This window comes from Gopherus flavomarginatus, chromosome 3 (assembly GCF_025201925.1).
Source record: "Gopherus flavomarginatus isolate rGopFla2 chromosome 3, rGopFla2.mat.asm, whole genome shotgun sequence".
NCBI lineage: Eukaryota > Metazoa > Chordata > Testudines > Testudinidae > Gopherus > Gopherus flavomarginatus.
Genome location: NC_066619.1, coordinates 25,911,455 through 25,926,613, shown reverse-complemented (window position 1 = coordinate 25,926,613; position 15,159 = coordinate 25,911,455). Strand labels below are relative to the sequence as shown.

The window sequence follows — 15,159 nt, the reverse complement described above, 5'->3', positions numbered from 1 at the left end:
TACATGATGTATATGATATTTTAAACTCTTACCAGTTGGCCAAACCAAAACAGATTATCACAGTATCATGGGAAGGCACATGTCCAATTTACAGATAACTTCTGTACAAACATTAAGTTTCTACTCTAAAGCTTTTTGAGAGAAAAAATGTGGGCTACTTTTTAAAAAAATGTACTCAAACTTTCCAAACATTCATTGAGACAAGACCTGGAAAACATGAGTCTAAAAAAGGAGAAAGTTTGAGAAAGTTATAAGCAACTGAGAAAGGCTCTTTAGGGATATAAATGTCTCTTTGTCTGACTGCAAAATTTAAAAATAGAAAATGAGGTATATTTTAAAATAAAAATGAAAACAGTTGATAAGGGGTGAACAGTTTCATTAATAGAACCACAAAACTAGTAGGTATTTCTTCCCCCTAGTGACTACAGTTTCACTGATGTTAACTTGGTGCAAACATTACCTGTCAGTGACTTGAGAGCTACTAGAAGTAGGGCTCTCTTTCCTCATAAACTCCTCAAACGTCTTAATTTCCATGTATACATCCTAGAGAAACAGCACAGACATTTCAATTGTCTTACCTTCCCTAAAACCACAAAAGATGGATTCAACTATTAATCATTAGTATTTGTACTGTAACTATTATACAGAGAATTTTTAATGTAATTTTAATGTCTTAGAATAAATTATATTGAGAACGTATTACATATCAGCTAGTCCTGGGTGACAGAAGACAAGCTTATATCATGCTCCTACACACTCACTTCACTGTATTTTCCTCTTCCTACATACAAGTCAACCCATTGTAAAGACAGCATCTGAAGCTTTGCAGTCTTCCATTCTGCACAATATGGTTTGCTAGATTACTGAGTAAAGTCAGTTTAAGCCCTGTGAAGAGTTCATTCAGGGTTTTTTAAGTATACTGTTCTTTGCCAAGTATGTTGTAATTTGGATTCAGTAGCCCAAATTTAGTCTTATTTTACACCCTGTGTAACCCAACTCATTCGGTAAATTCCAAAAGAGAATAGGACTAACTAAATAATCTCTCTTCCCTCCCCCTTCCCCCACCTTCAAAGTTCTCAACTAGATCTGGTTGTACAGAATGTGAGTCAGGGTAAAATTTGGCCCACTTAGTTCTAAGTATAACATGACCCAAATTTCTGAATGGGAAGCATTCTCCAAAAAGCTTTAAATGTATTACAAACAGTAGTGTAACATAAAAAAATCCAGCAAAAGTATCTTCAGTCTTCCTTGCTTTGATACGAGACAGCTACCAATTTTAAATCTTACTAGTGTTTTTTGTTGTCAATGACACTTTTATATAGCATATTGTAAAAGAGTTAATAAATTACAGTGCAGAAGTACAACAGTCACAAATCATAAGGAAGTGACTAAGGGCTTGATACAACTTCCATTAAAGTTGACAGGAATTTTTCCACTGACTTCAATGTGGCAAGAGTGGATCCTAAAATGTTATCAAGGATTAATTTAAGGCCTGGTTCTGTACTACTTACTCTGGAAGAACTCTCATTGATGTCAATGGGAGATTTCTCTAAGTAAAGTAGGCAGAAACAAGCCCTTAGAGGTTACTGGGCCAGATTCACTACTGCATTAGGCCAGTTTTATACTGTTGTAATTGTTGAAATCAGTTAAATCAACAGTGCCATTTGGTATGCATATTATCGCTAACAGTAGATTTCTACTATGAGTTTGCTTGCTTTGCAAAATTTAGTGTTACTAAAACTTAAAGTAATAAAGTTAATACTTACTGCTGCTTCTTTTTTCTTTTTTAACAATTTTTGGGCTTCAATAGCTTTCAAGGTACGGTTTCGTGGTGGTTTTGGAATCTGTATAATAGCTGCTTGAATCCTGGCCATTATTTCATTTTGTCTCCTTCTTCCTTTACGATGCTGAACATCCAGTATAAATCTGTTCAGTTACTTGAGTATTGTACAAGTACAAGTATTGTAATTCATCTATAGAAAAATTCTTATAAGCAGAAAGTATTTGAACAAACAAGTTCCAATCTTGCATATAGTGCTATAAAAACTTATTAAACCATTTTTCAAAAAGTAGAACATTTAAAAAAAAATGAAATCAAGAAACCCATCTCTATATGTTGTGTATAATTAAGTCTTAATGACTGTATTTTGAGTTCTCCTGATTTGTCGGTCCCCTACATGCATGTGAAACAATCTTTTCTTTGGGCCAAAAACTGATCTTGTAAACTAACTTTCTAACTGATCAACAGTCATAGCAACATCCAAGCACACTATGTTGGGAGAGGGAGGTATACTATTCAAACAGCAGTATCAGAAGGTGTATGTCTTCACAATGCATAAAGCCTCCTGGGGCTGGTAGCGGTGGGGAACAGTACACAAAGAAATGTCCCTTGGTACGTTCCTTCAAAGATGCATCCAGGACTCTCATTATGCAGCTTTACTGGTGTACTGGGATCAGGGACTTCACCTCATCCCCTGAGCAGACAGGCACCCCCAGCAGCTTGTAGCACTGCCAACCCTACACTCCCAAGTGCTCACAGCCACGTCTTCCCTCCCTACCACTTTGAGGGTGCACTACTCTGTGGCCCTTCCCCATTTTGTGCCACCACAGAGGGAGAGGGATAGACCTCAGTGCCACACTACTTTTATTTACTCAACTCCATTACAGATAATACCAGTGTGCCTCCACAAAACATGATTACTGATCTGTCAGATGGAGGATTTTTTAATAATCAAAATTTGTAATATGTATATTTTTAAAATTAAAAACTGGTAATATAATAATTAAAGACTTTCTTGTTTCACTGACAATTGCATGTGTTAACATTTCCCTTTTTTCATTTCTCTTCTTTCTCTGAGGGAAAGTTGCACGGATCCTCACCATTTTTCCTATGTCTCCTCTGCTTTTTTGCAGGTTTTTTGGTCTCCTCTACTTTCCCCTTCCATCATACTTAGTCCTCTCTCTCAAAAGGCTTTCAACGTTAAATTGGATAAAATAATAAAAGCTGAATCTGAAATTAATACTTCTCATTCAACAATTGATTAAGGACTGAAGAACTGCATGCCCCAATGATACTGAAGTGCTACTCTGAATTGAGGGAAAACAGTATGTTGAAAGGCTTCCTATTCTCGTCTAAAATTTACTTTCTTTCCTCTTTAGAAGCAAGTACCCCAAGTGACATCTCTGAGTAGCATTTCAAATACAGTCAAGCACCAATTCTCTGGTACCTTTTTGATCAATTGTTGATGCTATCTTCAGATCCAAGCTTTTGGCCGTCAATTGTGAATATACAGCAGGAGAGGTCAGGGGTCACCAAAGTGACACCATCAAGCGGACTATATTAGATTAGGTACACCTGGACAAGAGTTTGAGATTGGGTGGAAAAAGCAATTTACCTCCTGAGATTAAACAAAAAAATCAACCCCAAAAGTGAGCATTATATCAAAGTCAAGAGAAGCATGTTTTTATTTTAAATGTCATTTACATTTTTTGGCGAAGAATATTTATACTGATAAGACCGACTTTATAATCATAGTAAGACTCTTCACGTTGTGTGTCATGTTTGGATACTACAACTTTTCATGTGATTGTGGCATTTGCCCTTTATCTTTATTCCTAACAATCCACTTGTGTCATGGCAATATACAAACACACCAAACACTTTATTATCCTGATGTGTGTGTGTGTGTGTAAATATTAATATTTAAGTGATTTATAAAATACTATTGGTTACACAGCCACATCTTTATGTTTGTCAAGAGTGTTACACTTCTTCCTGCTTTTCCATCAATATGTATGTGTGGAGCAATATAAAGGAAATTAATGGCTTCAGCAGGACTAATAAAACACTTAAAGTTTACATAAGCAGGATTGGATTCTTGGTATGAAAAAATAAATTGGCTTTTTACCTTTTCAATGTCTTGGGCTCTTTCCTCCTCCTGGATTTTTTGAACTTTCTGTTGTTCTGCCAACTGTATACAAGCTATTTTATTTTCCATGTGCTTAGATTTCATTTCAAAATGCTCTGAAACCTGCTGCAGTCTCAAGTCAGTCTGCCGTGGCATTAGGTTTCTAAGACGCTATGATGAAATAATGTTTCAAGATATCTCAGTTAGAAACAGTAACACAAACATTACATTTAACCAGTTAAACAGTAACACAAACATCACATTTAACCAGTTAAACATTACACTATTGTACTTCCGAAACTCAAAACTGTCCTAAAGGGACATTTAAGAAAATAGTTTTGATTAGGCACTTCCCATATACTGTACTGATGTTCGCAGAACAGCTAGATATACAGGATTATTTTTCCCCCAGAAAAATTGCCAGATTTGCTGAAATTAACATAGAGAGTTGTAAATTACAGGACGGCAAATGGTATTTGAACAGATGAATTCAATCAGTTGCAGGAAATGCTGAATCAAGTGTTCCTTGTTTCTTTAGCTGCACCTCTTTTCCCTTTTAGCTATCCACATACAACTGCCTTGGTGAAGGGATATTATGGCTGCTCCCACGCTCCTTGAGGATCATTCTGCCAGTGGAGACGTATGTCAGATTTTGTGCCACCAAACAGCATATACACAAGGGATAAATTTGGATCACAACACACAGCTTATGCAAAATTTCTCACCCTCATGAGGGAGTATGGCCTACTCTGAGAGAGCACCACTAATGAGATCAGGGAGTGTGTGCTCTGGCAGGACCTACACCACTAACTCTCTTCTCGGTCTTCTGCTCTTTGCTCAATTTCTGCATGCAAACTGTACTGCCGAGAAGAATAAGATGGCAGCTGCTGTAAAACTACTGGCCTGTGCTGTTACTTCCTTTGAGGCAAAAAAGAAGCCTGGGGAAGATAGGAGGCAACAAATGGAAAGAGGCAAAGCAAGGAAACAGAGAATCTTGAAGCTGATTGGCCTGCCTGTGAATCAGTGAAGGGGATGGAAAACTAAGCATCTGTCACAGACGCTTCACATAGGTACTCTATGTTGAACAGAAAGTTTTGTTAAATGAGCTGAATGTTTTGGGGGGGGGTTGTTACCCAAAAGGTATATGTAAATGTGCTGCATTTTAGTCTGTTGATTATTCAGTGATGTATATGACAAACTTAATTAACCTACCTCTCGATACAACTTGCTCTCAATGCCCTGGAGCTTTGCAGGTGCTGCAGGTCTCATTGCTTCCATGGCTACTCCTGTGAGCCCCGCCTTTTTCTTTTTTTCTAGGGCAACATACAGTTGATACAAAAGCTTGGTTGCAGCCCCATGCTGTTCAGTCATGATATTTTGGGCCTCATTTTGGTCAAACTGCACACCAAGGAGTTGAAGTGTTGGTTCCAGGCGAGAAAAATTGTTAAGTTTAGAGTTTGCGACCCTACATGTTTAAAAAACAAAACTATATGTAGTATGGTATTTTGCTACTATAAAGTATTATACATACTGCAAAGTACTATGTTACTTTGCACTTCATAGAGTTTATTTTCATAGATCTTAAGGCCAGAATGGACCATTAGAAACACTACCTGAATGTCCAACTTGCTGAAGTAAGCACTGTGATGACATATATCACTATATCAGGTTATTAGGAAAAAACCTGACTCTGAATAAGAGTTAAAGGTAGATTGTAATGTGCATGGTGAATACAAAAATAATTATTCATTGATACACACTCAAAAGAAACAATTCAAAATATTCAATATATTCAAAACTTTTTGATTTAAACAAAACCCTTTCATTAATCTAGGTAGCTGTAGGAGAGAATGCAGGTAGAAGCCCAGCAGCAGAGTGGGGGCGATCCAGTTTATCGTGCTGAATGCAGCATGTATGATTACCTGCCCTGTGGGTGGGTGGCGTATGTGTGCATTTGGCGCACGGAGCTCCTGGCCCTCAGAGACCGTGTTCGGGCTTTGGAGGCCAGGGTGGTGGAACTGGAGGAGCTAAGGGAGACACAGAGGTATGTTGATAAGGCTTTCTGAGACACTGTAGATCTGTCCCACCTCCGGTCAGACAGCCCCTGCGCTGTTGAGGAGGATGAAAGGCCCAGGGAAGGAGAGCAGTCAAAGGGAGCAGAGGGAAACCCTCCCATAGTTGGGACCCTCCTTCTAGATGGTGTTGGGGTATCCTCTCACACTGAGGTTACCTCTCTGGGGGAGGGAACTCCAGTCACTAGGAAAAGGCAGGCATTAGTAATGGGAGTGTATCTATTGGGTGCCTGGGAAGTGGGCGGGCGAAGCCCGCCCACTGCTAAAGGATCCTCCCCCAGCCTAAGGGGAGGAACCACAGGGCCACAGAACCCAGTGAGTTCGGGGGACAACTAATAAAAGAACAGGGACAGGAGTGAGGTCAAAGGGTCAGAAGGAGGGAACCTGACGTGGACACCGAGCAGAGAACCCCGGACAGCGCCCACTGCTCCTCGAAGGCGTCAAGGGAGCCAGTGGACGCCGCCCAGAGGAACTCCGCCCGGATGCGTGATCGGACCATGGAGCGGAAGCAAGCCCCACAGTCACCGGAGTCTCCATCGGCCAACCTCCCCTCCCTGGTCGCGTGGATGGCCTTTTTCGCCAGGGCGAGGAGGAGGTTGACCAGGAGGTCCCGGGACTTCGTGGGGCCATGGATAGGGAGTGCATACAAAAGGAGGTGAGGGGAAAAGTGTAACCAGAAACGTAAGAAGATGGCTGTGAGGAGCCGGTGTAGGGGCTGCAACCTGGCGCACTCTAAGTAAACATGCGCCAGGGTCTCCCTCACGCCACAGAAGGGGCAGGTGTCCGGGACAGGGGTAAACCGCGCCAAGTACACGCCCGTGCTCACGGCCCCATGGAGGAGCCGCCAACTGATATCCCCAGTGGGCCGTGGGACCAGGGTGGAGTGGAGGCTGGCCCACCGGGGCTCCTCACCCTCCAGAGGTGGCAAGATGTCCCGCCACTTCGTATCAGGGCGGGACACGAGGGTGAGGAAGTGAAGGGTGTGGAGCACGAGCGTGTAGAGCTGTTTCCTCGGCGCGGTTTGGAAACAGACCGGCTGCAGGTCATGCAGCCGGCTTGCGGAGAAGGGGTGGGGGGGCCGATCGGGCCTACGGGGCAGAGGCCCGATGAAAAGGTCCGGAGGGCTTGGAGGGCTTGGGGTGGGGGGTGAGCGGGGCGTGCCCTCCCGCAGGACCCGGTCGAGGTAGGCCCGAGCAGCGGGCGGCAAAGCGGCCTCCACCTCCTGGAGTACGCGCCGGGGAGTGCAAGGTCTGGAGAGCCCCATGCGGTGAGCGAGCGTCAGGGGATCCAGCCAGCCACCCCGGTCGTAGTCCAGGAGATCTCCGACCCTGGGGGCTCCCGCCAGGACCAACCTCTGGCGCACCGCGGGGGACTCCGCCACCTGCACACGAAGCTGGGGATTGTGTAGCAGGGGCTCCGCGAGGAGGTCGGCCCCCTCGGTGGCCGCCACGGACCTGGTTAGTAATGGGAGTGTAGCAGGGCAGTTACCCCACTCCTGCCCTGAAGGGCTTAAAACAGTCCTGGGAGAGGGCTATGGCAGGAAAAGCAGCTACTAGGCTGATTGGGGAAGCAGCTGCAGCTGGGCCACGCCCCAATCAGGCCTTAGCTGGCCCTATATAAGAGGTTGGGAGCCAGGAGCTCAACAGTCTCTCTCTGCATTCAGAGAGAGAAGGGCCTGGCTGTAGGGAGGGTAACCAGGTATCTGGAGCGGAGCGGAGCAGGGCTAGGGAAAGGTCAAAGTCAAGAAAGCCAGGGAGCTCCAGCCTAGGAAAGCCCCAGGCTGCAGGCCTGCTAAGGCCTATTAGGTACTGAGTGGCAGGGGCAGCAGGTCCAAACCCCTTTGCCTGTGATGAGTGGCTTATACTGCAGTCTGCCCCAGTGAACAAGGGCTACATGGAGACTGGGCAGTAGCCAAGACTGAGATGTAGAGGGGATAGTGGGTGGGGGTTCCCCTGGGAGGGGAAGACCCAGACTGGGAGAGGGGTTTTACTGCCAGTTAAAGGGGGGTCCTGGGAGGGACATGGGGGCCAAGGGGCAGCAGGACACCAGCCTGCAGAAGGTGTTCTGGAGGCTAGATGAGCTAATTCCCTGAGAGACCAGCAGGAGGCGCTGCAAGGGTGAGTCCCACACATTTACAGAGAGATTCAATCATTAGAAGCATAGATAGCTGGGTTTGTGATGACCGGGAGACCCATATGGTGATTTGCTTGCCTGGTGCGAAGGTTGCGGATCTCTCAAGGCATCTAGATAGACTTATGTGTAGTGCTGGGGAGGAGCCAGTGGTTGTGGTACATGTAGGTACCAATGACATAGGGAAGGGTAGGAGTGACATCCTGGAGGCCAAATTTAGGCTGCTAAGGAAGAAATTGAAATCCAGGATGTCTATGGTGGCATTCTCCGAAATGCTTCTAGTTCCACACACAGGTCCAGGCAGAGCTTCAGGGTCTCAATGCGTGGATGAGAGGATGGTGTATGGAGGAGGGGTTTAGATTTATTAGGAACTGGGGAAACTTTTGGGATGGGGGAGCCTATACAGGAGGGATGGGCTCTAACTAAACCAGAGTGGAACCAGACTGCTGGCACTAAACATTAAAAAGGTTGCAGAGCAGTTTTTAAACTAAGAGATGAGACTGCTGCAGAGGAGAATGTGGATCAGACAGACTTCTCTTAGAGGAGAGTCTATTGAGAGAGATTCTCTAGGTTTTAGTTAGGAGGAGAGGATGGAAGAGGATAAAGTAGGGGCAGATCAGACAAGAAACATGCACCTAAAAAAGAATCCGACACATCAGAAAAGGGCAGACAAATAAACAGTAACAAGTTTTTAAAGCGCTTGTACACAAATGCTAGAAGTCTAAATAATAAGATAGGTGAACTAGAGTGCCCTGTGTTAAAGGAGGATGTTGATATAAAAGGCATCACAGAAAGCTGGTGGAGTGAGAACAGTCAATGGGACACAATCATTCCAGAGTACAAAATATATCAGAAGGACAGAACAGGTTGTGCAGGAGGGAGAGTGGCACTGAAAGAAAATGTAGAATCAAATTGAAGTAAAAATCTTACGTGAATCCACATGTTCCATAGAATCTCTATGGAAAGTAATTTCATGCTTTAATAAGAATATAACATTAGAGATCTATTATCGACCACCTGACCAGGACAGCAATAATGATGATAAAATGCTGAGGGAGATTAGAGAGGCTATCAAAATAAATAACTCAGTAATAGTGGGGGATTTCAATTATCCCCATATTGACTGGGAATGTGTCACCTCACAACAAAATGCAAAGACAAAATTTCTTGATACTTTAAAAGACTGCTTCTTGGAGCAGCTGGTACAGGAACCCACAAAGGGACAGGCAATTCTCGATTTAGTCTTGCGTGGAACGCAGGATCTGGTCCAACAGGTAACTATAACAGGACCGCTTGGAAATAGTGACCATAATATAATTTAAAATTCCTGTGGTGGGACGAACACCTCAACAGCCCAACACTATGGCATTTAACTTCAGAAAGGGGAACTATGCAAAAATGAAGGGGTTAGTTAAAAAGAAATTAAAAGATACAGTGACTAGAGTGAAATCCCTGCAAGCTGTATGGACACTTCTCAACGACCCAACTTAAATGTATACCTCAAATTAAAAAACACAGTAAAAGAGCCACCGTGACTTAACAACCATGTAAAAGAAGCAGTGGGATTAAAAGGAATCTTTTAAAAAGTGGAAGCCAAATCCTAGTAAGGTAAATAGAAAGGAGTCAAATTAAGTGTAAAAATGTAATAAGAAAAGCCAAAAAGGAGTTCTTTCCTTCCTCCAAAAGGGCTGCAAACTCTTGACGTGAGTCTTGGGGGACTAACTCTGTGAATTTCTCAACTGCCGCCCAGGTGTTACAGTTATAGCAGCTAAGCAGGGCTTGTTGGTTTGCCACTCTGAGTTGGAGGCCCCCGGCAGAGTAGATTTTACGCCCCAAAAAATCCATGCGCCTAGCCTCCTTTGCTTTTGGGGCAGGGCCTTGCTGGCCATGGCGCTCCCTTTCGTTAACCGATTGGACGACGAGGGAGCAGGGAGAAGGGTGTACGTACAAGTACTCGTACTCCTTAGAGTGCACCATGTACTTCCTCTCAACTCCCCGAGCCGTGGGCGGAATAGATGATGGAGACTGCCAGATGGTATCAGCCTTCGCTTGGATCGTGTGGATAAATGGTAAGGCCACCCTTGTGTGAGTGTCAGCCGACAAAATATCTACCACTGGGTCCCCTATCTCCAGAACCTCCTCCACCTGGAGGTTCATATTCAGAGCCACCCATCTCAGGAGGTCTTGATGTGACCTTAGGTCAATTGGAGGAGGGCCCGAGAAGGATGACCCTGCCACTGCTTCATCTGGAGAAGAGGAAGAGGAAAGGCCAGGGACAATCGGGTCCTCTGTTGTCTTGTGGACTTGGGCGACGTCCGGCTCCGGTGGGACCTGAGGGTCTGGTGCCCGAATGGGAGCATCTTCCATAGCCGCAGGAGGGGGGCGGCTAACAGTAGCCTCCGGCACCCGGTGCTCCGACGGTACGGAGCATGATGGCACTGGAGGTCCACCTTGGGCTTGGTGATATGCCCAAGGCATCCAGAAAGACCACTGATGAGGTCCTTGGTCTTGAGCCTGGGTCTCTTGAAAGACACGGCTGGGAACATTTAAGTCACGGTCCTGTGCATAGGAAGCACTATCTGCATGGGATGACATAGATGCATGGCGAGACGGCCAAGGAGGAGCTGAAAACCCCTGAGAATGGTCTCCATCCCTGGGTAGTCTGTCTGTACGCTGCAGCGGAGAGCGGTACCGGGTGCTATACAGGTACTGGGAATCAGACCGGGACCTGTGACCAGAACGGTGCCGGGAGGTCAACCGGGACCTCGAAGCTCGACGCCGGGAGTGGCTGCGAGAGGTGCGGTGCTGTGAGCGGTGCCGGGAGCTTGATCAGAACCGAAAATACCGGGCTGGTGAACTGGGTCTTGAACAGTGCCGCAAGTGCGACCGGTACCGAGATGGAGAACGGTACCGGGACTGCGAGCGGCGTTGGAACCAGGATCAGCGATGGGACCAAGAATGCCGGCAGGACCGTGATCAGTGCCTCTCAGCGGTGCCGACGGAGGATGGTCTCAGTAGGGCAGGCTTGCTTATGGACTGTATAACCCGCACCGGCGGTGCCAGGGGTTGAGGCAGCGCAGACTCCGTCAGTGCAATCAGTTCCCTTGCCGTAGAGAATGTCTCTGGCGTGGAGGGAATAGTAAGCTCAACCACAGTGCGTGCCGGGGAGCTGTCAGGCACCGGATTCGATGGCTCTTGCGGGACCAGAATCAACGGTGCTGAAGTTGTCGATGCCACGGCAGTTGTCGGTGCCAGGCGGTCCGACTTCGGCGGGTGCTCCGACTGCGGCATGGACGTGGAAGCCGCAGGAGTCTTATGTTTTTTTCACCCGCAGGGAGAGGGAGTGGTGCCGAGCAGAGGTCTGGGCTGGCGACGGTTGGTGCCGAGGGGCCTTAGCAGTACCGGTGCACTGCGGTGCCGAAGATGCACTTCTCCCCGGTGTGGACTGTCCGGCGCTTGGTGCCAATGGTGGAGAAGTAAGAGCTGCCTCCATCAGGAGCTAAGACAAAAGTCTCGCTCCTTTTTGGTCCGCGGCTTGAAGGCCTTGCAAATGTGGCACTTATCTGCAAGGTGGGATTCCCTGAGGCACTTAAGGCAGGAGTCGTGAGGATCTCCAGTAGGCATCGGCTTGTGACAGGCCGAGCACGGTTTGAAACCCAGTGAACCGGGCACGGGCCCTGACACCGGGTGAGGGGAAGGGGTTAATCCCCGAACCCCTCTTAACTATATACACTAACAATGTTAAAGAAAATAATAAACTAACTGTAAGTATAAAAATTTGAACTATATACACAATAACGAGAAAACTACGAGTAGCTAGGGAGGTGGAGATCAGCTAAGCCGCGCTGCACTGTTCCAACGACCGACACAGGCGATAAGAAGGAACTGAGGGGCGGTTGGGTCTGCAGGGGTATATATCCGGCACCATGGCGGCGCCACTTCAGGGGGCGCCCAGCTGACCCACCGACTGTTGCTAGGGTAAAAATCTTCCGACAAATGTGCATGCGGCGCACGCACACCTAACTGGAATGGATATGAGCAATCACTCAAAGAAGAACAAGTGATCCAGATCTCTCTGTATAACTGATGATGGGTTAATTACCACTCCACCAATTTTGTGTCATCTGGAAACTTTATCAACACTGACTTTATAGATATTGAACAGCATTGGGACAAGAACAGATCTTTGTAGGACTCCACTAGAAACACTCCACAGAATGATTATTTTCCTATTTTTGAGATCTGTTAGCCAGTTTTTAATCTATTTAATGTTACATCAATTTTGTACAGTGCTAATTTTTTAATCAAAAGTTCATGCAGTGCTAAATCAAATACCAATTTTCCATAGGACCATGTTGATTGACATTAATTGTGCTGCAATCCTTTATCATCCTCGTAAATCTTTCCAGTAAATAATTAATGTTCAGATCCTTTGGAATTATGCAGCTAATTAATGCAGTTAGTGCATATAATATGTCGGTAACTAATGACTGGTATGTAACTTCATCAAATCCTGATAGGTATCACTGAAAAATCTTCAATGATAAACCAACATCTTGTATAAGTTACATAGGAAATATAATACATGCTCCAGCTGTGCCTTAAGTTACAAACCTGCTTTGTGAAAATTGGTTAAAGTCATCCTGAAGCTCATATTTGTGCAGAATTTCTCCAATCAGGTAGCCAGTAGAAAATTCTTTTGGGAATGATTTTGGATCTGGATTAAAAAACAAGCAACAGCAGCAAAATACAAAGTACCATATGAATAATAGAGATAATTACAGAGTATGTATAACATCAGAGACTTGTACTTAATTTTTAATTCAACTCATTATTGCTCTCAAAATCTTTACACTGTAAGTTAACTTTAAAGTTTTGTTAACTAAATGACTATATTAAAATAACTTAAGGATTAGAAATGGTCTTCAAGTAGCCAGTACTTATGTTGTATAACTCTACTAAATTCCATAATCTACTTCATCTAAAATCTAAATTTCAATATCAAAAGGTAAATTACACTATTATAACTATTTACATTTGGCTCAATTAAAATTTTGCAAAACCAATACTTGACAGGTTACAGTTACTAATTCTGCTCCTAAAACACATACACAAACAAAACCAGCCAATAAATATGTTCTAATATGTCTGATTTTGAGTAAGAGACGTCTCTCTCATTATAGAATAGATGCTCCTCTAAAGTCAATAATTCAAACAGCAGGAATTGCTGTATAAATATAAATTCAGGTACTTTCTATCCTCAAATCCTTATAAAATGATAGAAGAGAAATTTTTCATGGCCCCTGAGTCCACAGGGATCTCGGGGAGAATCACCATTTTTTTTCATGAGTTATTTTTGAGATTTTAAAGAGATTATATTGTAATTATTTGTGTGGAAAAAGTAAAATCAACAGCTGGTTTTAGCCCTTTATTTGGGTCTGAGGAAAGAGGGTGAATTCACTGATATTCTATGATAACAGCCAGAGTTATCATGTAGTACTACTACTGCCACTGGCATTACCTCAAAGTCAGTAACTCTCATATATGGCATGTGGCATCTGCAGGAAGGTATATGAATGCCTACAGGTAAATCAAAATTCAGACGTGTATGGAAGAGAATTACAGCGCCAGTATTTTCAGTTGCACGTAGTTATTACAGAGAGTGCACAAAGCCTACTCCAGGTATAGCGAGTATATGAATAATACCAACGTGCCAACAACCCTCCTGCTACTCCCACCTTACCCAGACACCACGACCCAAACTTGCCTGCAGACGCGCAGACACCCTCACCCGTCTCCCGGACGTCAAAGTCTCCCCAAAAGTGACTCCCAGCCATGGCACATCGAAAGTCGAGCAGGGACCCCATTTCTCTGGCTGTACAGTGATACTGAGGCCGTTCTGCTGTGGCGCAGGCCGAGGGAGCAGTCCCTGGTGCACTGCCCTCTGGGACTCCCCTTCGGGCAGCAGCTCGGCAGCCCTTGCACCGTACGTAACGCCCTAACGAAGAATTGCCCGGGGGCATCTATCCATCGGCCCCTGCCAACAGACACACCTGGCGGAGCCCCTAGAGGGGCCTAGACACACGGTGGTCTGTGGGCACCCCCGGGCCCCGCCTCCCCAGCTGGCACCAGCCCCGCGTATCCTTACCACGCTACCCAGGACCCAGGGGTCGGAGCCCTTGACTCACCCACGGTCCGGGAGAGCTTCACCTCCCGGTTCAGCCACTCGCACAGAATGTCCGACATGGCGGCCGCAGGCGAACCCCACTCACACGGGCCCGGCTCCGCGTCCCGTTACCATGGTGCCATGGAGGCAGCATCTGACGCATGCGCTGTGGCGGGGATCTCGGGCATACGTAGAGGGACCAGGTGTACCTTGTGAACTCCGCATGCTACAGGGGGGCGGGGAGAATACCTCCTACTGAGCGCATGCGTGCAGAGCGGGGCTGAGCGTGAACTGTGTTGTGTTGGCCGCGTTTGGCGCTGGCGCATGCGCAGTGCAATAAGCATTGTTCTGTGGTGGGTACTGTAATTGTGTCGCTCGGTGTTGAACGGGAGGCAACTTGGGGCGGGGCAACCTTGGGAGGAGATCCCGCACGGAGAAAGGCGGGGGGCCTGGGGGGAACTTAGGGGAGCTGGAATACCGGCCCGCGCCACCAAGGGGCTTGTGTAGGAAGGGAAGGGCTGCCCCTAGCTGTATTGAGACGGGAATGGGAGGGATGCCCCAGTGCTTGGGATTTAGAGTGGGAGGCGGGTGCAAAGCCCAGATGGGGGGCAGAGGCGTTCAGGCTCTTGTGAGAGAATTTGAACAAGGGGAGGATGCAGCTTTTGTGGGAGAATAAGGGGGAAAGGCCCTACCGGCGGCTCAGGGTCTCCCCTGTAGGGAGACAAGGCGGTGGGAGGGAGTAGAGGGTGCTGCACAGGAGTGGGAGCAACGTCCTTGGGGATGTTTGACAGCTATAGCAGTGGGCCCCAATTCTGCATGGTTGCAGCATCCAGGCTATAGAGATTAAGTTGTTCCTGAGGGCAGGGGCTGTATTTTATTGTGC

General features: G+C 46.0%; 1 protein-coding gene across 1 annotated transcript in view; it reads right to left on the bottom strand.

The window, feature by feature from the left end:
- The window catches only part of LOC127046601 (sperm flagellar protein 2-like), a 39,920-nt gene extending 25,446 nt beyond the window's left edge, over positions 1-14,474 (bottom strand). The window contains exons 1-6 of the mRNA XM_050943800.1: positions 14,299-14,474; positions 12,725-12,827; positions 5,121-5,373; positions 3,909-4,079; positions 1,767-1,907; positions 461-543 (exon numbers count right to left, since the gene is read on the bottom strand). Of these exons, the coding sequence (XP_050799757.1) occupies positions 461-543; positions 1,767-1,907; positions 3,909-4,079; positions 5,121-5,373; positions 12,725-12,827; positions 14,299-14,356 (809 nt within the window). The 5' untranslated portion in view covers positions 14,357-14,474. The remainder of the gene's footprint in view (positions 1-460; positions 544-1,766; positions 1,908-3,908; positions 4,080-5,120; positions 5,374-12,724; positions 12,828-14,298) is intronic.
- Between the last annotated feature and the right edge of the window lie 685 nt (positions 14,475-15,159).